The sequence below is a fragment of the Barbus barbus genome (genome assembly GCF_936440315.1).
Source record: "Barbus barbus genome assembly, chromosome: 20".
Lineage (NCBI taxonomy): Eukaryota > Metazoa > Chordata > Actinopteri > Cypriniformes > Cyprinidae > Barbus > Barbus barbus.
This window is the reverse complement of record NC_136748.1, coordinates 23,042,139-23,066,080: the sequence shown is the minus strand read 5'-3', so window position 1 is coordinate 23,066,080 and position 23,942 is coordinate 23,042,139. Positions and strand designations below refer to the sequence as shown.

At 37.1% G+C, this 23,942-nt stretch overlaps 1 protein-coding gene across 1 annotated transcript; it reads left to right on the top strand.

The window, feature by feature from the left end:
- The first annotated feature begins 914 nt into the window (after positions 1-914).
- LOC306886134 (isthmin-2-like) lies at positions 915-23,543 on the top strand. The gene is made up of 6 exons (XM_079443029.1): positions 915-1,677; positions 9,603-9,845; positions 12,257-12,542; positions 16,810-16,947; positions 17,868-17,936; positions 19,557-23,543. The coding sequence occupies exons 1-6, from the start codon at positions 1,549-1,551 to the stop codon at positions 20,072-20,074; spliced, it is 1,383 nt and encodes a 460-aa protein (XP_079299155.1). The 5' UTR covers positions 915-1,548; the 3' UTR covers positions 20,075-23,543.
- The last annotated feature ends 399 nt before the right edge of the window (positions 23,544-23,942 follow it).

Sequence of the window (23,942 nt, the reverse complement as noted above, 5' to 3'; positions counted from 1 at the left end):
CTGCTAGATTACAAATGTGATAGTTCTGAATTAATACCTCAGAGGACTTCATATAAATGACCACAAGACCACATTAGAGGGAACACACTGTACATATTAAGCTTCTTGGAACTGATTGTTGGAAAAGCTTAAATTTACGCAATTCACAAAATGAATAAAACAATAAGGTAATATATTTGAAAAGTAAAAAATATGCATTTTATATATATATACACACACACATAAATACATATATATGTGTATATATATATACATATAAATACACACACACACACTGTATATATACATAGTTTTTAAGTCTTTAATAAAATATATATATAAATTGTTGGTAACATTGATTTTGCAATTCACTTATGCTTATTAAGGCTACATTTATTTGTTCATAAATATAATAAAATCAGTAATATTGTGAAATATTAAAATTAAAAACTAATTTATGGTTTATTATATTTTCAAATGGTATAAACATAAAACATTTTTTATGTGAAAACCATGATACATTGCAGGATTTTTTAAAATGATCACAGAATTTATTTTAAACAGAAATCGTTTGTAACAAAGTTTTATACACTTAATACATACTTGCTGAATAAAGGTTAATTGGATTTTTAAAAACAATTTAATGCATCCTTGCTGAATAAAACTTAATTTTTTTTTTTATAATCTTACTGACACTAAAAATTTGAACGGTAGTGTATACAAATCTAAAATAAACAATATTAAATATTTTTATAAATATTATGGACAAAACATAATGCCTTAAATAAGCCAAAACCTTTCTCTTCGGTGGGTCTCATGAAGATATTATACACCACGCAGGCAGCTTCAGCTTTCATGCTTCATTCATTCATTCAGTCATTGATGCAGTCAGTCAGAGTGGGGTTTATGAACCCCTCCTCCAGAGACGTCACACCAGCGGAGGGAGATGAATGTCACATCCAGTCAGTGAATTACTGAGGGCACTTCACCACAGTACCTGCATGAAGTGTAGACTTCAGTGAGCATGAGTCAGGAGCGCATCATACATCTGCATTTACGGGTAGTGAGGATACGAGTGCTGCGTTGATCTTCTTTGCGCCTCGGACCTTCAGTGCGCATTGCGCTCCGCGAGACGCGTGTTTGAGGAGCTATCCACCGCAGAATCACACTCAAACAAGACTGTTCTTCGTATATTTCCACTGGATAGAGGCAAACTCACGACACATGGAAGATCACCTGGACAACTCTGAGAGGAATATTAAAGTTTGGGAACTGCTGAAATGCATTTGGAGACTAAGAACATCTAAGAGTCAGAAGATCTGAGGGACACGCGGATATGAGGGTTGTTCTGCTGCTCCCTGAGAATTTGCTTTACGTGTTTAATGCCTAATGCATTTATGACGTTTTAGATGGATTGGTTTTATATGAGGGATGGGCATACATACAAAGAAAGAGACATAAAATAACCTTGGAACTGAAGAGGGTTGATTGCCGTTCACAGAAACTCGGCAGAAGTGGTGCACGATAGCAAAATCATAATAAACATTAATATTATTTTTTTACGAAGTCATGCTGATTCGAAGCCAAGCTTTAGGGTGGGCAGTTTTCTTGACACTTTGTCTTCTGTTGGTGAAGGGGTTCCCTGCAAAAAGACGAAGAGCAAATCACATCAAGAGCAAGAGTGGAACATCTCTAGAGGTATGAATTCATCAATAATTAATGATTAATTAGCTATTTTTTAAAAGAAATGTTATTTGACAGCAACAGAAGAGTTTATATCTAAATTAATAACATATATATTTGTCAGAAAATCCCAAATAAATGCTAATGACATTTTGGGTTGAAAAATAACTTTTAGATCATAAAAGCTCTAAAAGTTCATATGCAATCACATAGTTCATGTTCCTGATTCTACGACCATCTTGGTCAATGATGTGCGAAAAATTAATGATGTCACCTGATCGGATTTTTTAACAAATAGGAATGACTGGAGCTAATTGTCACTGAGGCTAAGATGTCACATCCAATAACTATACCATCCAGTCAAACAAATGAATGTTTTATCTATATTTCTACATATTTTAACTGAAAGGAGAACCGTTTTCTCAAGATAAAATGATCATGTTAAGTTTATGTATTCCAATATTTGTAGGCCAAAATAGTGATTTGATATTCATTGTGACATCTAGCCGGTCTGCTTTACTATGCTGCAGAACAGCAGGTGTCAGACAGGCATGCATTTTTTTATTACATATCATATCATATAATCTCCAGAAAGAACCAGGATAAAGTTTATTAGAGGTCAAACCACACTGAAAAAACAGTTTCCATATATAGTTAAAGTGTGCTTAATGTCTGGAATGGTGGGGTGGTTAATTTGACCCATCTGTTAAATGATAAACCACAGTTTAATGTTCATGGGTTGTTCTGGGTATTTAATTAATTAATTTCTCCTTCAGCAGAGAAGTGAGGTCACACTGAATCCAGGGCTTTATGATGTGACTTTTTTCATGGATCAGCTTTATGGCGTGTTAACGCAGAGAGGAAATGCAAACCTACCCCAGGCTGCCTTTTAATAGTCATTTCCCCTCTGAAAAGAATTTCGAGCACAAGTCCACTATCCTAGATGTAAAACTAAGGCCTCTCTTGCATGTGCACATGAATCAATCAATATAACAGATACTCGAGTCACTATGCACAACCTGAGCAGGGGGTTAAGAACACATCTTGCTCAAGGGTGCGAAGATCTGACAGAAAGCAGACTGGTAAGCGGCGAGACTCAGGTGATACAAGGCTGTCTTTGTGCGTGGTGTGAAAACATAATGTCTAACCTACCTTTTAAGCCAATTGGGAAAGATGTTTTTATTAAAGAAGCCATCGGGGTACACGCAGACATGGGAGGGCCATTGTTTAACCTGCACAACAGGAAGTCTTTGCTTCACACAAAAACTGACACTTACTAATCAAAACAGCCAGCTGGAATCCGATACGCCACGCTCAGAGAAATCTCGTAGGAGTTCAGTGGCCTTGCTGCTATAATTGATAAGCCCAATAATCACAGGGCTCTTCCTCTCCTCAAGCCCAAGCAGACACCAATTCCACAAATGGCGCCAAATTCTTGAGCCCCGCTTGGAAGTTCATGTTGCTGTTTCTTAGCATTGTGCCGGATGACTCGGGTGCGGAAAGCTCAAATGTCCAGTGCTCTAATTGAGGTTAAGCTGAAACTGTAAACCATAATCTGTATAAAAGTATATAGCGAATGCCTTGGTAGACGCTGTGAAAGCTATATTCAGAATTTAATGAAGAAACACCAGATAATATTTCACAAAAACCACCAGAACACACACATACCAGCCTGAAAGTAATAGATGTAATAACGTGCCTGCATGTTGCTGAGTACAACTATTTTTTTAGATCTTGGCCCTACAAAACATGTTGTGCAGCACCGAGATCTGATTATAAACATCTGAAGCTCGTAAAAGAAAAGATATGTATCCAATCTACCTTTTTTTAGTTTATAACATTAATACAGTTGGTATCAGGATCTACAGTACCGCTGGTACATTCGGTACAAGTTGGTTATCAAGTGTCAACAGGAATTCTAGGGGGATGTGATTTCTGAGGCTTACATGACGCTAATGAAGAGTTTTTGACACAAGCCACCTGAGAGATGCCAGACGTGGATCTGTGTGGGATATATCCATCTAGGCACTCTAACCTTGAGCTTCACTTGCTGCACATAAAAGTTTTTCATATGGAAACCCATTTCTGCCCTTGAAAAAAAAAAAAAAACAGGTACATGTGAGTAAAGTTTTAAACAAGAAATATTCATTCAGATTGTAAGATATAAAGGCATAACTTAAAAAAAAATGCAATCGTAAGATAAAGTATGAAGTTTACAATGTAAGATTTGCAGTGTCGACTGTGACTACAATTAAAGTAGCAATTTTGAGAAAAATCTGAGTTCTAAGAAATTTGTAATTATTAAGAAAATTATTAAGAAATTTGTAATTAAAGTTGTAATTATTATAAATTAAGTCACAGTTATGAGAAATAAAGTTACAATCTTTAGACGTAAATTTTGAGATATAAAGTCGCAATTCTAAGAAATAGTTACAATTATGAGAAATAAAATTGTGAAATATGAAGTTGCAATTGAGATGTAAAGCCATAATTTGAGAAATAAAGTTGTAATTGTAAGAAATAAAGTTGCAATTTTGAGATATAGTCATAATTCTAAGAAATAAAGTTGCAATTATGAGAAATAAAGTTGTAATTATAAGAAATACATTTGCGATTTGAGAAACAGTCGCAATTGTTTTAAGTCGAAATTTTGTAATGAAAAGTCACAATTTTGGTAATTTTGGGAAAAAGTTTCAATTCTAAGAAACAAAGTCACAATTTTGAGAAACAAAGTTTTAATGATAAAGAAATTGTGTAGTTGTGAGACAAGATGTTGCGATTGTGGGATATAAAGTCATAATTCCAAAAGTAAAGTCACAAAAATGAGAAACAATTTAAGGCTACAATTACCTTATTATTTTTGCACACTGTACCAGAAATGAGCTTCCATAGTTTTAACTGCATGACACACAGACAAGGAATAAGGGCTCCTGACAGTGTGATTAATACTTGGCTCGAAGAAAAATGAGCTTTTCCCTCTTTTTTGGAAGGGAATAATCAAATCCATTCATTTTATTGAATTATGAACAAGCCGCTCAGTTTTCCGTCGCTAATGCGTCCCATTTGCTTTCTTTCTAGGCGGTCAGAGGTAATGCTTTGTGAGAGTGTTAGGGAAATCAGACTCTGAATGTTTCATGTGCTTTGGGACTCTGGTGCCTCTCCAGCTTCGGTGCCCTGATGGCCTGCCCTTGTTGTGGTGGCACCTCAGCTCCAGCATATTCAGCTCAGAGCATCCCCAGACCACGTGTGTGTGTGGTATTTATTTTGGCAGGGGCATATTTGTTCATTCTCTTAGGTCTCCGCGCCCGTCCAGATGGCACGTCCTATAAAACACAATAACTGTTTGTGAGGAGAGGAGATAACACATGGTACACTGATGCTGTTGAGGCATGCCAAGAGAATCAGATTGTAACATGGTGGTATGCTGGAAGAAAAATATAGAGAAAGAACAACATAAAGGCATGAGGACAATAATCGTCTCTGCTAGGATCTGGGCAGGATTCCATCCTTACCATGTCACTCTTCTCACAAGTGGCCTTGCTGTCTTGCCTCCTCTGTTTCTGTTGGCCCCCTTTGTGGAGTGTCAGGAATTCTGGCTCCAGGGACTTAGTTGTTGCGAGCCGCTTTGCGGCACAAGAAAGAATTCTTTAAAGTTTCTTTTCGCGTATTAACCTGTAGTACTCATGTGAAATCATAGCCATCCTTTTCGTCTCAGCTGGTGCAGTTTCACCCATGTGAAGAAAGTGATTAATACAAACGGCAACGCTGTGTGAGGAGCTTATCTTGGCGTGACTTTTTCTCAGAGGTTTGATTATAGAATGATTGAAGGGAATGGTATGAAAGATCTCTGGAAGGCGCACAAAGTGAGGAAACACTCGAAATCCTTCATTGCGCTCACTGCAGGCAGATAAAACTTTGTGGATGGTAACATCTCATTGGTTTTCACACGGCTGTAAAAAATAGACAGTACTTCCCAACTGCACTACGACTGCAATTCCTAGCTGACACATTGACTCTGTTCCAAATCCTAAGTTCATGCTTACCATCTTCTATAGGCCCTTTAACTGAGACATGGATATTTGGCAGAATCGGCACAAACAAGATTTTTTAATAGAAATTGCTATGGAAAATTCACACGTAGATAACCATATGTTCTTGGTTTTCTTCATTCAGTGAGGAAAACGTGCCAGCCAATAAGATTTCAGCTTTGGGTCAAGTGTCAGTGCTTTTTGATGGCAAGGTACAGCCAGTCAAACGCCAAACAATTCAAGATGGAGAGTAAAATGGTCAGTACGTTCATTTATACAACAAAACTCAGTTGTCAATATGCATGTTAAATTACACGTTGTCATATTAACAACCAATCAGTAAATAAACAAATGCAAGTCTGATTAAATCCAAGAAAGGATTTAACATTCTCAGTTTATTTCAAATCAGTTGTTTTGGCTCGTGGTTTAGCGAGTCAATAAACTAGCAACAGCTCTGAATGATTCACTGACTTTGTAAAAGAATCAGTTCATAGGAGTCGGTGACGACTTTGGACGCATACCAAGCTTTCATCCATGACCAAATTTTAAATTATTTCCGTACTTTTTATTATATGACAAATGGTGACCGGTTGTTTTCGGAACAGCATTCACATATGTGTTGTTAAGGACTTCATTTGGACAATTTTAAAGGCGATTTTCTAAATATTTAAAAAAAAAAATTTTGCACCCTCAGATTCCAGATTTTGAAATAATTGTATCTCGGCCAAATATTGTCCTATCCTAACAAACCATATATCAATGGGAAGTTTATTATTCGGCTTTCAGATAAATCCCAGTTTTAAAAAAATGACCTTTATGACTGGTTTTGTGGTCCAGGGTCACATATCTAAACATATTTCCATTTATCAAAATGCTAACAAATTTCAATGGATTTCAAATTTCAAATACTGAATTGAAATAGAAACATTTGTCGATTGGATATTAATAATTGTGTACAAATCATTAAAGAAGCTTCTATTCCATTCCTCCTCCCCACCCCCCGTGATGATGAACTTCATTAGAGCGCAATGTTGAAGTTTATCGTCTGGAGCAGAGGACATCTGTTTTGCGTGTGGGAGAGACACAAGCAGTGAAGTGAGACAAGGCAGGCCACGCATGATCAGTAGAGAGAGGCTTTGATCAGACAGACCCAACTCCCTCTCTCTCCTCTGCTGCGTCAGAAGGGAACATTGGGACCATCAAACTGAGTCTCTAGATGAAGAAGAGCAGGAATACCACATGTTGAAATGCACCAAGGTGATTTGAATCTGTGAGGATCTGAGATGGAGATTTGAAAGTAAGGGAGTTATAGTAAAGCTTGCAGAATGATGTGACTGTGATGAGGACATATGTGTCTCTTGCTTTCTGATTTATGCTTGTGTATGTTGCTGTTCTTTTGAAGTCTCTGGTGGCTTATAGACAGGGCCTCCACAAGAACTCTTTGAAGCGCAGCATGACCCAAAATGTAAAGTCTAAACTGAGTTTCATCTGGTGCTTATTGCATGTTGGAGAATGCATGAAGCTAAAGACAACATGAACATTTATACAATTTACTTACAACATTTAAATGTCCCCGGTCTTGTTCTGCACAATTCATCAGTGTATATTATTTTAAAGAAAAAGAAAACAATGTCGTTTTACACAATGTGTATTTGGGGGAAAATAATATTAACCAATAATTCTATTTGACCCATACGGTCAAATATATACTAATATATATATATATATATATATATACACTGTATATATATACTGTATGTGTGTGTATGTGTATCAATAGCCTGATTTGAATGATCCATGACCCATACTAAAATTCTGTTCATTGGGCCAAACACATCTTTGGTTATTGACAAGCATTATTATTTGTAAGTAACACATAAATTACAGATATTTTTTACTTATATTTCATAAATCATAAAAATTATTAAATAACAAAAACAATGATAAGTAAATATATATTTAGAATTGTATTATTTAGAATGTGATTATTTAAGGTCAATTTTGGGAATAATAATTAGTCTGAGGACATTACTCGAACTGATGTGGCTTGAAGAAACAGTAATTCATTATTTATATTAAAATAATTATTATAGTAATATTTTACCTTTAATTAAATAAAATAAACACTTTTAAATCACTTGATTTTTTATTCATTTTGGTTACACTTTATTTTGATAGTCCACTTTAGACATTTTACTAACTCTGAGTAACTTTGTAACTACATATCAACTACATTTCATGTCAACTAATTCTCATTAATTTGCAACTACATGTCTACTAACTCTGAGAGTAGACTGATAGGTTAGGTTTAGGGTTAGTAGAATAAGTTGACATATACTTGTAAAATTTCTCATAGACAGTAATGTTGTATGTTGTGGACCCATCAAAATAAAGTGTTAGAAGATATTAAGCCTTTTAGGGCCAACGTCACAATTACGTCACAGCACTAGCTGGAGGCAAAACAAAGCAAAAACTGGAGGCCCATTCAAACCAGAGGAGATTCGGCTACATAAGGAACCTAAAATATATCTTGTTGTGATGTTGGGTGCCTGAATCGATGTTGTAGGCCGGTGTCCTGCAGAGTTTAGCTCCAACCCTAATTAAACACACCTGAAGCAGCTAATCAAGCTCTTACTAGGCATATTAGAAACTTATATGCAGGTGTGTTGAGGCAAGTTGGAGCTAAACTCTGCAGGACACCGGCCCTCCAGGACCGAGTTTGGACACCCCTGTTGTAGAGGCTCCAATTTGACATTTTAAGGCATACCTGATGCCACTGCCAGACAAAAAAACGACGACAGCTGTGGTGAAACGAGATAAAACGAGCTGACTGGACAGAAACAATCGTATGTCTAGTGAAGCGGTCAGTGGAATCTTTCTGCCTCCACCTAAGCTCCGCCCAAAGAAAAACGTCACAATGTTTACTAACAGAAAAAGGGTCTATACTCTGACTGTTAATCGACATGTAGTTACAAAGTTACTTACTGTTAATATAATGTCTAACGTGGACTATCAAAATAAAGTGTTACCTTATTTTTTTTTAAAAAGCCTCATTCTTGAGGCTTGAGACTAGTTGACATGATTAGTAGCTAGATGTAAAGTGCTTTCGAGTATTGTCATAGTTTGTGGACAACAGGAGGTCTTTCTTTGTACCGCTACAGACTGTATGTCTCCATATTAAAGTAAACCAGATGAAAGAGATACATATCCTTTAATGTGTAATCATTTACCTGCATGCACTGTCCCGACTCCTGAGTCTTCCTCCAGGAATTCACAGTCCCTCTCCATCCATTGAACGTAGCATTACCGTAATATCAAACAGCTGTCAAGAGAGTGAGCCATGACTGTCTCAGACTTAGTGAGAAAGAATGAGCAGCAGCAGTAAGCGTGCAATTCCTCTTCCTTGTTGATGTTTCTCTGCTGTCTGTTTTGTTATGTTGCTAATGGTAACCCAATGAAGCATCGATTGACAGATATGCAGCATGAAAATCAAAGAACTCAAAGAGTGCTTTTTGTATATACGAAACCTTAAAAGAGACTGACAGAGTCTTCCAAAGGTCTGGGAAACAGGCTTTTCCTTTTTTTATTGCCATGATTTCTACTAATCCTGTTCCAGAATCCACCTGATATGCTGTCATGTGTTAGACATTTCACTCCAGATGGGTTTATTTGAAACCCAGACATCTTTTTTCATATGGGCCATAAGGTCACAGCTGTATAGATTTGATATGGTGTTAAACTAAGACAGATCCTCCAACCATCTTTACGTGCATGACGAAATTTCTCAGAAGAATTTATCTTTGGCCCATTCTGGGGGCTTTATACATAAGGAATCTTTGCACTTTAATCTAAATAAAGCTGGTTAGATCACCAGATGTTCCTTTCATAGGAGTCTATGTGTGCACTTCCCAGGTCAGAGGTCACGGTGGCTCCAAAGATGTCAGACAGTCACTGCGGGACATTCAGCGGCAGAACCAATTGAGGAGTGAGCCGCCTTTGCCTCGCCGTCATAAGAGGAGATGGTCACAGATTCGCTCGGAGGGAGTCCTTTCCAAACCTGCTCCACAGGAAGAAGAAGAACCCTTCATTTTGGACCTGAAGAACTTCCCTGACCTTGCCAACGCAGACCTGGGCTCCCAGAACCCAAACATTCAAGTAAGAGCCCAGTCTCACCTTATTGTCATATTGATTGCTTCAGAATCAAGTTTCTTTCTGTATATACATGCTTTTAAAGAAGTAATACAGTGTTTACAGGCTCTTGGACCACAAGAAAATGAGGTAAATTAACTGAATCAGTCATTTTGTGTCTTGGGGGTCTTGGGTTTCTTTCATTGTGTATCTGTATATCTTGGCATTAGTTCTTCTAAAGACAGTTGTTAATATTATGAGGGTAGTTTGTTATTCCAGATATGTTTAACATCTCACCGTTCCCAAAACCTTGTAATTTCTTTCCTTAGGGTGAAGTAAATCATTGTATAATGAGTTGGGTAATGGATTGATTTTACTTGGCAACAGTTCGTGGTGTATGTAATTAACCTATGCACTCATTGTTTCACTGTTATTGCTGCTGTGATTGCAGTAGGGACTTCAGGTTTCTGCGCTGTTGCTGGTCATGTCACAGCTGCTTCTAAACCGGAGAGGCCTCTTAAATTACCCCAAGCGAGACCTTTATTCTGGTGTAGCTCATTTCAGCCATGCTGCTCAAACTCCTGCACAGTGTACCAAAAAGAAATCCCGAGAAAATCCAAAAGGTGAAAGGCCAATGTATTATTTTAACAGGCACTTTTAATGCTCCCTCCAAGAGCAGATCCCAATCTTTAAATGTTTTTACAACACCGGTAAAGAAGGAATTTTTATATTTTTAGTACTGTTATGAAGTTTATGTGTGTAAGTGGACTTGAGAGGAAACGAAGTTAGACTTCAGGGAAAAAATACACAGGAGATCCCTGGTAAGCAAATTGACTTTTATAATAGGGAAAATTCAAGAGTCTTCCAAGTGGGACGGGTCCATCTTCCATACTTTTTAGAAAAAGCTATTTTGTTTTAATGCATCTCCAGTATGGTTGTTGCCAATATAAATGTATGAGTTACTGCCTTTAGCAGGTAATGTGGTGAACGTTATGATTTTAAGACACACTTTCTTAAGTTTTTGGTATATCTCATGTTATCTTCTTTTTCCATGATTCATTCCTAGCAGCAACAAATTTGATAGCACCTTGACAAAGAAATGCAGGAGAGATTTCTTAAACATCTTTGTTGCCATTAAACTTAATTTTGCCATTTAATGGACCTCCAGCAATCTAAACCTTGGATCTTTTTGTCTTCAAAAGTGACGTTTTGTGTTCTTTGGACATAGAATACAGTCATGATTAGTTCAAGGAGGAGGTGGAGGCCGACTGTTGTAAACAGTGCAGTTACAGTAGCATAATCACCCGCTCTAAACTGCTCCGTGCCTTTATAAACAGCTGCAGCAGCCATCAGATTGTTACGCTGTAGGGGAAATAAACAACCAGTCCTTTGTCTCGGCCTGCTGGAACACTTGCCATCGTTTTCAGGTCTGCCTGACTCGGGCACTACGAGCCCAAACATGCAAAGAATAAATCTGTCACCTCAAAATATCCTTTGAAATAAACAAACAGAGAATAGAGAAAACTTTGAATATCCTTTGAACATTCTTAACATACACGGCTCTAAAAAAGCACAGTGCTCAATGGGGCGGTAGAGTTACCTTCTAAATGTCTGTGCAATTAAACCCAATATGTTGTGTGTTCAGTTAAACATATACAGTATGTTTGGGGTCATTTTGTTTTTAGTGTTTTTTGAAAGTCACCAAGGTTGCATTTATTTGATAAAAAAGGAAACATTATTACATTATTAAATTAACTGTTTTCCATTTTTAATGTATTTTAAAATGTAATATATTCCTTAGATGGGAAAGCTGAATTTTCCAACCCAACCCAATTTTCAGCATCACTACTAGTCTTCAGTGTCACATGATCCTTCAGAAATAATTTGAATATGCTAATTTGGTGCTCAAGAAACATTTCTTATTATCGATGTTTAAAACAGTTGTGCTGCTTGATATTTTAGTGGAAACTGTGATGATGTTTTTTTTTCTTTCCCTGGATTCTTTGATGAATAGAAAGTTCAAAAGAACATAATTTATTTGAAATATAAATTTTATGAGTTCTTATCACTTAAGATCAATTGAATGTGACCTTAAAAGGAAATATCTATCTATCTATCTATTATAAGTATAATATAAAGCATGTATATTGTATGTAATCTAATAATCTAATTTGCTTTGAAAGCCTAGTCAGACTTGATATTTGTCAAAATGGTTTCTGCTGGTCCAAACTGGCCATTTATGGTCATTAGCTGATCCAAGCCTGTCTAGAAGGTTGAACCTGGCTAGCTGGACCTGGTCAGGCTTGTTTGGGCTGGTTGTCCATCTTGAACTAGTTATCATGTTCCAAAAACCAGCCAAAACCAAGGTTTTGTAGAACTACAACTTTCTGATATGCATTTTTTGCAGATCAACATACCAACTTGTATCTCTCTACTAGGTTACCATTGAGGTTGTGGACAACCCACAGATGGAGATTGAGATGGACCTCGCCAAGGAGAGCAGGAATGACTGGTCCTTGAGCTCAGAAGAGTGGCCAGGCCATAAGCAGCTCTTCTGGCCACTGTTCTGGGAATACCATGATTCCAGTCAAGAAGGTCCTGGGCAAGGCAGTCTGGAGGAAAACGGAGAGGACCTCAGTTATGAGGGAGAAGATTCCCTATTGAGTGGTGTGGGTGCAGACTGGGACAGACGCTGGAAGGGCTGGGACTCCATGGACAATTACGGTAAGCACGGGTAGTTATTGCCAGTGAGAGTTTGGACGCATCCCTGTTGCTGTGCAAAAGTGAAGAAAAATCCTAATAATTGACCTGAATTAAACTGTCTTGATGTTTTTTCCAACTGTGTAATTGGAAACCCTGAATTTTTAGTTTTTGTTTTTCTTCAGCCTCGTTATCGGAAGTATCAGCGCTCGTGTTGTGGCTTCTTGGAACGCCAGGGCATGTATGCCTAGCTGATTTCCTCAGCAATGCGGGCCCCAGCCTCCTCTTTAGGTCTTGACATTATGATTTATGCTTTAAGGGTTGCACTCAAGAACTGCTACATAAACTTGTCATTTCTGTCACCACTTCCAGAGATTTTCTCTTGATGCCTATCAGCGGTAAACAGTGAAAGGCAACCCGGTGCTGTGTTGTCCTAATACATTATGACAATATTAGTTGTGGTACATGTTATCTCACCACCAGACTGCTTCTTTGTCAGTTAGGCAGATCATTACCTCAAAATGTTTACATACAGGGCAAACTGTAGTGCTGAAATACCATTTTAATTTTTATCCTTAAATAGCAGAACACAACCATCATCAAGTGCTCTGAACCTTTTTAAAGTATATGGTGAAGAAAAGATCAGAATGAAAGTATTGAATAAGGGATTTCAGGAGGAAACTCAACGCTATGTCTGGTTCACGTTAGAGACAGTGAGCTTGAGCATCAGCTTTGTGTGTCCGCTTTGAAGTTGACACTAGTGCTCGGAAAACGTGGCTATTTGAAACCTGGGCCCCGATGCTTGCTAAGAGCAGCGTGGGGCCTCTTTGCTGGCTAAACAACTAATATTTGTGTTCAATTAGACAGTAGATTGAAAGAAGGGCCAGCATGCTTGGGCTGACAAAGAAAGCGTCTGCTGTGTTTTCATCTCATGACTGGCGCTTCGCTGTGATTCACACGGCCTAGCCCTTTGAGTTCTCTTTGGAATTCATGGCAGTTTTCAGGCCTTGGAATGAAAGTGTTTTTTGCCTTTGTTTTGTCTGTCGTTTCCATTTTTCCACACCAAAGTTATATTCACTGCCTGAGGAAATTGTTAAAGCATTCAGTCACTCTTTTATGTGTGAGACACTGAAAAATTGGCAAACAGCATCAAATTGCTGGGAAGTGTGATATTGTACTCAAAGCTGTTTGGGTAACTTTTCTACCTCTAGGAGGCACCAGTTGAATGAAATAATGATTGTTTCCAAACGGGTACTGTTTAGCCCCAACTCATGAGATTACTCTTCAGACTACTGTTCACTAATGTGTGGTCAGAGAGAAATAAATACTTCTATCCAGCAAAGATGCTTTAAATTGGTCAAAAAAGACTTTTTTCCCCCAGTTTTGCACTTATTTTGAACTTTCTGTTCATTACAGAATATTGCATTGTAGTTTCCACAAACATATCAATTAGCATAACTGTTTTTAACATTGGTGATAATAAGAAATGTTTCTTAAGCACCAAATTAGCGTATTAGAATGATTTCTGATGCATTAGGTGACACAAAAGACTCAAAATTTAAATACATTATTAAAATAGATTAGAGTTAATATTTAGTATATTTATATAGATAATAATATAATTGATGTATTATAGATTTAAATTGTACTGTATTTTTGATCAAAGAAATGCAGCTTTGGTGAAGATAAAATCTTTCAAAAAAAATTTGTATTTGTTTGCTTTTTTTCAACATGTTTTTAAGTGATGAAGTTAAGCAACACTGTGTTTTAAAAGTAACTTTTTAAACTTTGGTAGCAAAAACTGTGTTGTGTTTTGTTTTTATATCGGTACATATACAGTACATCAAATTATTAATTTAATTCTTCTTTGTGTTTATTTAGTGGAAAACTTGCAGTAAACCTGTTGTGATTATTTTTAACTAGACTTTTTTTCTTTTTAGATGTGTCAGCCCTGCATACTATACTAATACTAGTTTCTGTATAGTAATCAGGGATAGCAAAAAGTTTGAACAGAAAAGCTTCACACTTGTAAGCTCTTACTGGATTGTTAAACTAAAACTTGGGAGTTTAACTTACGCTGCTACGGCTTTAAAACCAGAATCTACATTTATCCTTTAGCCAGCTTTATTTCACAAGGGCATTTTTTTTTCTCCATCTGTCATTGACTTTCAGGGTGATCCTCCATTGAGGTTGTGTTCCACCATGTTCTGTCAGCTTCATTAGAGAGAAATTGCATTGGTGGTGTGTGGTCAAATCCAACACCCAGCCAAAAAAGAAGCAATTGCAACAAGCTCGCTGCGGTCGTGTCAGCAGTAGAGCCTCTGAGGATGTGGGTTCGAAACCGAACCGGCTTCTCTCTGTTGCTCCAGTGGATCCCCAGCTCTAAAATAGACCTAATGAGTGTACTTAGAGTAGGAGTGTGTTGTGTACAAACAAGCTTGAATGGGAAACAGAGAAGGGCAAATGAGCCACATTATTAATGATGTGGTCTGGTCTAGAGGCGTACAGTAATGAAGCGCTTTTTTGCAATTATGGTGAGCCACAGAATTACAAGCAGGCCATGTTCGGCAACAGCTCAGTAGAATGTTATAGGTTTAGGTCATTTTTTCCTCTCCACTGCCCTTATGAAAAATATTTACCATAGTTTTACTATAGTAACTTATTACAGTTCCTATGGTATTTTAGTTGAAACAAAGTTCTCTGATAGCAAATATAAGTCGATCCAGTGTGTGTGGTCTCGATCTGCAAAGGCAGTGACATTGTGTGACACAACACAATATCAAAATATATGTTTAATATACAGTTTTGTGCAGATTTGACACTGTACAAGGCTGCCATGCTAAACTCTGCTGATACACTAACACGGATATCATTGCTGATTAGAGCAGAAATCGTATTTAACATTTTATTATGTTTTTGGACACAGTGTTAGGCAATGTATACTTTTTTAAGATGTAGTCATATAATTTCTAAACATAAAACTATCGTTCAAATATTTGGGCTCAGTAAGATTTTTAAATGTTTAAAGAAGTCTCACAAAGGCTCTATTTCTTTGATAAAATACAGTAATATTCTGAAATATTATTACAATTTAAAATAACTTTTTATTTTAATATATTTTAAATTAAATTATTATTTATTATATAAATAATTTATTATTTATAAGCTACTATTATTGCGGTTAATTATTAAAGTTATGCTGCTGCTTGAAATTTTTGAGGAACTGCTAGAAGCAAAATATTTTTGAATGGTTCTTGTCCCATTCTATTGTTCAATTGTCCCACCTAAAAGTGTAGTACATTTATGCTTAAACTGGGGGGAGGGGATTCTAATGGAAAAAAGAAAATAAACTTATTTTGAGACATATTCTCTTGAAAAAGCAGTCTTATCTTACACAATTTTATTTATAAAATAAAAAATATTTTTAATGGGAAAACACCCAATAAATACCAATTAAATTGAAGTATTCAAGAATTCAAAATTGTTATTCAAACAATTTGGAATAACCTTCGTAAGTGGGTTTATCATCAGTGTTTTCTTTGCTGTGACAGCATCAGTGGGCGTCTTCCTCGTCAGAATGTGGACTTTGAATTAACAACAACAACTCGTAACCAACAACAATGCAGTCAAAATACATTAGCGAGGAAACAGTGCACTTATTTCTCTCCCAATCTTCTCTCTCTCTCCATCACTACCGCCATGGAGTGCTCTGAAACTTTAATCTCTTTAGCATGGTGGTGGAAAGAGAGCATTGTTGGAAAGCGTCTAAGCTATTAGGCCTTGCCTTCCTGCTGAAGTGTTTGTATTGGCTCAGTTCTTACAGCTGTAAGCGGCTGACTTTGCCTCTGACATATTTATTACCAAAAAAAAGCAAGCCTGGCCTGCCAGGAGGGCCCACAGTTTGTTTATTAGAGAGATTATATTTTACAAAGAAATACGCAATATTAATTTAGTTGTGCATCATTAGCTTTCTTAGGCAAACAACAGAGAGATGCACTTACTAGCTTGGTTGTTTTTGGATTTATTTCTTTGTCAATCCCAGTATGTTGGACGTTACACAGAGTTCAGATGCAAGCGGATTGAAGTATTTTCGGTGAAGATTTCACTTTCAGAAGCTTGTTATATAGAGTAAAGAAATTCCTTTAGCATTATTCTCAACTCATTTGTGGTCTGACCTGCATTGCATAACATTCCCACATGCTGTGTGAGGAATTCCTTAGCCTCAATTTATAGAAAAGGTCTTACTTTTTTGTCACAGAATTCCTACGCTCATTCATGTTTTCATCTACAGAATATGAGGAGGAAGAATGGAGCGACTGGTCACCATGCAGCGTCACCTGTGGACACGGGAATCAAAAGAGGATTCGCTCATGTGGCTACGCCTGCACTGCCACAGAATCACGGACATGTGATTTAGAGCGTTGTCCCGGTGAGACTGTCAATTCTGTCACTTATACTCAGGCCTATGCAACCCCACAGTGCACTTCACTACTCACTATTGATCTTGATCTTAATTCCATCCGGCTCCTAATTATGCTGATAGTGATGGAAAACTTCTCTAATGCCTCTCATTCATCTCTGTCAGGCATGTAGAATTCGAACAAACACCAGGGACACCAGACTTGTGTTAGAAAAAGAGCAGTCTGGCCTTCTGTGTGTGTACTGTATACACTATGAAACCGCTCTTTGAGAGCAGCAGGCATTTACTTGGCTTCAGTATGACAACTCAATGAGGGCTTTCAGTATAAAAGCCCCTGATACAGGGCGGTCCGCAACCTGCCATGCACAAATGGGCAATACACACAAAATCAGTTCGCTTACAAACTCAAATACACTATGAGAGACTCTACAGTGCTATGATGTTTATATAAATAAACATCATAGAACAACTTAATTTGAACATTTTGAGCTGCTGAAAAAAAAACACAGCTCTCGGATAGTAGGAGAAATATTTTTTAGAAACCCTGTAAATATTTTTAAAATAAATTGATCGATGAAAAAACATCTACTTCCTATAATGAAATATTTGCAATGTTAAAAACACTGCTAATTTTGAAATTCAAAAGAAAAAAATATAATTTTTTCAGCAAGATGGTGTAGTTTTGAGAGCAGCCCTCCTGATCTGGACCAGTTTGAACTGGTTATCGTTGCTGGCAGACCAACTTAACTAGTGTAGCTGGATAACCAGCATGAAGTAATACAGTAAAGTGTGGTTACTTTAGCTTGCTGAACTGGTCTTAATTTTTATTTTCATGTTGGTTGGTAAACTCATATTGTGTTTTTATTTAAAATGTCATGTTTTTTGTTTTTTTTTAATATATATATATCTTCTCTCTTTTACATATACAGATGACATAATTCCTGTGACAGAACCGACTCCTCTTGAAGTGGCAAACAGCACAGAGGTTTTTGGCACAGGTTTGTTTTGTGTCTTTTTGTGTATTTCTATGGTGTGATCATTCAGCAATTCAGTATTCTGGTGGTACCGTAGTAATTTGTATATGTGGTTAGGGTGACCATATGTCCTTTTTTCCAGCAATGTTCTGGTTGGGACTTTTAAATTACCAAAAATGTCTAAATTTTGGTTTTGTTTTCCATTTGATGCACTCTCTAAAATCTTCATACAGTATGCATATGAAGTGAAAAGTGAAAGTCGTGACGTATTGTCAAGTATGGTGACCCATACTCGAAATTGGTGCTCTGCGTTTAACCCATCCAAGTGCACACACACAGCAGTGAGTAGTGAACAAATGCACACACACACCGTGAACACACACCCGGAGCAGTGGGCAGCCATGCTGCGGCGCCCGGGGAGCAGTTGGGGGTTCGGTGCCTTGCTCAAGGGCACCTCAGTCGTGGTATTGAGGGTGGAGAGAGCGCTGGACATTCACTCCCCCCACCTACAATCCCTGCCGGCCGGGGACTCGAACCCGCAACCTTTCGATTACGAGTCCGACTCTCTAACCATTAGGCCATGACTCCAATGCAAATATGCGTATTTGCATTGTTGTAACTGTTCTCTGTAGATCCCACCTTCTCCCACACAGTGATTAGTCAATTATGTACAATGGCTGGGCACAATTTTCAGTCATTACTTTCAGCAAGTATGAAACAAGAGAAAAAAAGCCAAAATCTAGACATTTCAGGTATTTCAGAAGAAAAGCTATGGTGGTATTTACATAACACGTCCAGAAACCCATTACAGTACCAGGTTACACTGTTCAAAAACTGTTAGTACGAAAGTAACTTTTGATACTTTTTTTGTAACTAACTATTGCCTTTTACATAATATCTGCAACATTATGCTGCACTACTGAATCTCTTAATAAAGGGCTCAGTTAATTGCCTGTTAATTGCCTTTCAAGCTCCTAGTATGTTAATTTATTAATTGAAATGTTTATTGATTTGTTGTTGCTTTCATTTAATTAACGTCTAGTTCAAAACCCATTTAATCAGCATGGTTGTTGAAACTTCTCCTCTGAGACTGCAGTAGGAGGAACTCTGTGGGAGTCCTGTTAGACTGTAAAAGATCTGACGTTCAAATGTTTCACAAATGCTCCACAGAGAGTGTTACTGAGACCACAAAGTAAAGAGTCCTCTTCCAAAACTCACACTATTTGCTTTGGAGTTTTTTTGTTGGTCTCTTACTTTTGGCATTGAACATTGAATGTAATAGCTCTTTTCATTTAACCGCAATAATAGTGAAAGTAGTTAAAAAATATAACAGGATAAAGTGTTTTTTTTTTTTTTATCTCTTCACAATGAAACATAAATGTTAATAACAGCTATGTTTCAGCATGACCGCTGCCTGAAGCACATATTTTTTTGTATCTTTATGTTTTGGCAGCAGACCGAGACAACCCCTATTGCGTGTTAGGCCATGGTTCTCAATATGGCCGTATTTTCTCTTGGCATAATATAATATAATATACACTATTTTTTATTATTAACAAAAAGTTATGTATAATTAGTTTTTTTTTTAAATCACAGAGTAATTATTTTTGCAACCACTAATAAATTGATCTGATCACCCTGTAGATGTTGACAGCTGCGAGAAGTGGCTGAATTGCAAGAACGACTTCCTCCAGAAATACCTACACCAGGTCCTGACCGAATTACCCAACTGCCCTTGCATCTACCCATCCGAGGTGGTCTACAGCGCTGTCAACATTTTCGATAGGAAGTTGCAAAAGACCTATCGCTGGCGTGATGCCAGTGGCCCCAAGGAGAGACTGGACATCTACAAGCCCTCTGCAAAGTTCTGCGTTCGCTCGATGCTCTCCTTCGACAGCACCACGTTGGCTGCACAGCATTGCTGCTACGACGATCACATGAAGCTCATCACTCGAGGCAAAGGGGCCGGAGCCCCCAACCTCATCAGTACAGAGTTCTCCCCAGAGCTTCATTACAAAGTAGACGTTCTCCCATGGATCCTGTGTAAAGGAGACTGGAGCCGTTTTCATTCGGTTCGGCCTCCCAATAATGGGCTACAGTGTGTTGAGAACCCGCAGGAAGACGTCTACATGAATGAACTAGAGGAGGCCAGGGAGTACTGATCCAGATCATGGATTTCACATCAAATCAAACTAGTGTTTGCTTAATTCTGGAGAGTCTTGTGGTACAGTATGGGCATCTCACCAGTCTTGAATTCAATAAAAGGGAGACTCCTTCACAGATCTAGACTATTTAGTTGATACTAAATGGAACTTTAGAGAGATTCATCTGGAGACTAAAGCTTAGACAAACTGTTTCGTACAGCTCAACTGCAACAACACTGGTTTAACATGTTGGTCCAAAGCCCAGATTGGAAGATCATGATGCAATTTTCTGTCTTCAGTGATGTTACCAAACAAAGTTCAGTAACAGCTCTTCAATGGCATTCTCTGGAACAAGTTGCTGTATTTTCATTGGATAAACGTTTGTTTTCCTTAAGTGTCCTCAAAGACTCTGGTCCACCATTAAAGGAATTCCAGTAAAGCTGCTAGAATTGTGAGATATTAAAAAATGCAACAGAATGGCGATTTTGTTGTCTTTAGACCTGAAGCTCAATCCTGGCCTCGCTCCAGTCTGTGCGAGATCAGTCCAAACAAATCAAACACAAGCCGCACCACTCGCAAACCGATTCAACAAATTTCTGAGAAAAGTTCTTCTCTTTAGAGTTTGTATATTGTTACTACAAATATACACAGACCTTGTGTCATTGGATAGATATTTATGCAGGATCATTTGACCTTTGACCTACCTTTTTGCAGAGAATCTGAGAAGCGATAGGGAACCTTTTTTTGAACTTGCCTTTGAGAACACGTCCCTCAGCAATGGGAGGCTTGTTTTTTAAAATCTGAAGTATAATTGGATACCATTCTGTTTTCGTTTTTGCCTTTCAACACAACTCAGCTTTGTACTGAATGCAATATGAGACAGCTTCCTGACACCAGTGCAGGGGGCTGTCAGAGCTTAGTTGATGGATTGAAGTCTTCCTCTAAAGGTGAGGTGAAGGTGACACTTGTTGTAAAGGAACTTCTCTTTAAATACAATGGCTCTTTCAATGTCTCGGTTCATCCTTGAGTCCCAATCAAAGCCTAGAGGCTTACATGGGATGTAGTTTGAAGGACCTAAGCCGCCCTTTTCAGCACAAGTGTTATCATGATCCCTTTGTTAGATGTTGACACGGAATGCTGGTGATTTGATTTCTAAATTCCCACTGACAGACGACTGCTCCATGTAGCAATAAACATCCACCTTTGATAATATTATATACTGTGCTTAAAATCACAATGTAGTCCTATGAAAACTGAGTTCAGATTTTTTACTAGATAAATTAAAAAGAGTACATTATGTTGCATGGATTACTGCCACAGATGCGCAATGAGTGATGTTGAACCTGTAACTAAAAGGTTCTTGGTTTAAATCCCAGGTCAGTTACTGCAAGGTAAAGACTTCTGAACGTCTTCAATGCAGTGATTCTGAGAAAGGTACTTTGATACAAAATCATTCATGTTTCATGGTTCATCTTAAGATCTACATTCCTCTAGTTAGTTTAGTTATAACTCAGTTATAACTCTAAATAAACTTCTTAACCTGAAGAAGAATCAAGGAATTTGTGTTCGCAGACAGGTTGCAAGTAACATTAAAACTCTGCAGTAGAAGATCTCCAAATGTAGGAATGAGCCAAGTGCACATTAGCATCGCTTATGATCCCTGTCAGACCTGAGCAAAACCGTGAAGATGTTTTCACTGAGATAACAATAAATGCCAGCCATGAAAATGTCAATCAGTCCAGCTGTGAAAATGTTGGAAGCATTCAAATATCCTGCTCTTAGTGAGAGTGTATTTACCTTAAATATTACAGACATGGATTTTATGATCTTTGTGGTATGTGCATGGGTTCTGTCCAACCTAGGCTCATTAGAAATACATGCCTCTTCCTACATTTATGCAAAACTTCAAAAACTTACAGTACCTATGCATACAGTTCACTGCAGTTTCCAGCTGAAATGAACACCAGTGGTAGTAAAACACCAAAAACTTTTATTCCTTTTGACACAAATTATGGCAGATTATTGATTAATAATGAGCTCAATTCCTTGCACAATACTATGTCATGATGACCTAAAATATTTTGTAACTCATTGCTATGAAGTGGATAATCGAATAATTCTATGCACTATATGAATCTGAGTTATATGTCTTATAGGGGATTTCTGGTCTGTGAAAAGTAAAGTGCCATACCACACACTGTTCTACTTCAGTAATGCTTCTAAAGTCATCTTTCTTTGTATTAAACACTTGGTGACCAGATATAATAAATGTAACTTTGATAATGTCATGTGTGCCTGAATTACTGTATCCTGGGTAGAAACAAAAAATATTGATTAATAATGAGCTTAATTCCTTGCACAATGCTATGTCATGATGACCTAAAATATTTTTACCATAGCAAATTTTTACCAAATTAATACATTTTGATATTTTCATCACATAATCAGCACCATTTGTATTGCTTTTTTGATATAGTAAACTTGCTTGGTTGCTCACCTGGTACTGTATTGAACTTGCAATGTGGAGTGTTGTGGCACAAGTCCTGAATGTACTACAATGGCATGGTTGCTTCAGAAAACGCATTTTTATCTTTCAATTTCTTATGTTAACACTATTGGTTAAGTTTAAGGTTTAGGTGATATGTTGTTTAACCTATATTGCCACTCGCAGTAAATTTAATTTCCAAACTGCCACAATATGTACGTATAACACCCAAGGCAATAAAATGTTGACAAGCTTACATTGTTTTATGCCAGTCAATGGACATTTCGCTTTGAAGGTGTAGTGAAATGTGTACGAAACAATGCAATATTTTGCAGAAATATCACCACAGTTTGTCCAGTGAGTCTGGGTTGGTTCTGTCACAAATAAATTGCAGTGTCTGCATGCCCGAGTTTTTACTTTGTGTGTCAATATTTTTGGTGAATAAACTGATAAATGTGGGTATTTGGTTGACAAAAATGTAAAATTTGGTATCTTTTTCTAATTCGCAGTCTTGGTTGTTGAAGATTACACTCTTTTCTAAGTGCATTTGATGGTAAGATTTCACCTTTCAGAGCTTCAAAAAGAAAGGCACTTTATTTAAACACTGATATTGGAATATATATGTGTATATATAATCATATATTGAATTATACTTGTACAATTTACTGACTTTATAAAAATGTTATTGTAAAGTGATGAATAACAAATGCTGTTGTTTACGGATACTGTATGTAATGTAAAATTTTGGCATGTCATTTTTAACTTCAGATTTATCGTTGTACAGTATTTATTGCTTTTGATTTTGTAACTCATTGCTATGAAGTGGATAATCGAATAATTCTATGCACTATATGAATCTGAGTTATATGTCTTATAGGGGATTTCTGGTCTGTGAAAAGGAAAGTGCCATACCACACACTGTTCTACTTCAGTAATGCTTCTAAAGTCATCTTTCTTTGTATTAAACACTTGGTGACCAGATATAATAAATGTAACTTTGATAATGTCATGTGTGCCTGAATTACTGTATCCTGGGTAGAAACATGTAGAGTTTAGTTAATTTCTTTTGTTGAAACTAATAGCAGGTGAATTACATTCATAAAATCAACAGTCCCTCAATATATGAGCAACTTTTTTGAGTAACTTAATACTTTATTGTACTGTTTTTATACCGAACATGTTAATTTGAAATCCAGAAATTTCATCTCAATTTTGGTCAACCCACACCCTTCTTAAAAGCTGTCTTATTTTTATTAATAACCTCAAAAATGAAGTGTAAAATGGTTGCACATCTCATAAAGGTTTTAAATAGCACAACAACATGAAACGTGGACAGCTGTCACAGCAAATGGACACTAGCACCATTCGTTTTTAAATTTGAGCATGATGATGGACTTAACA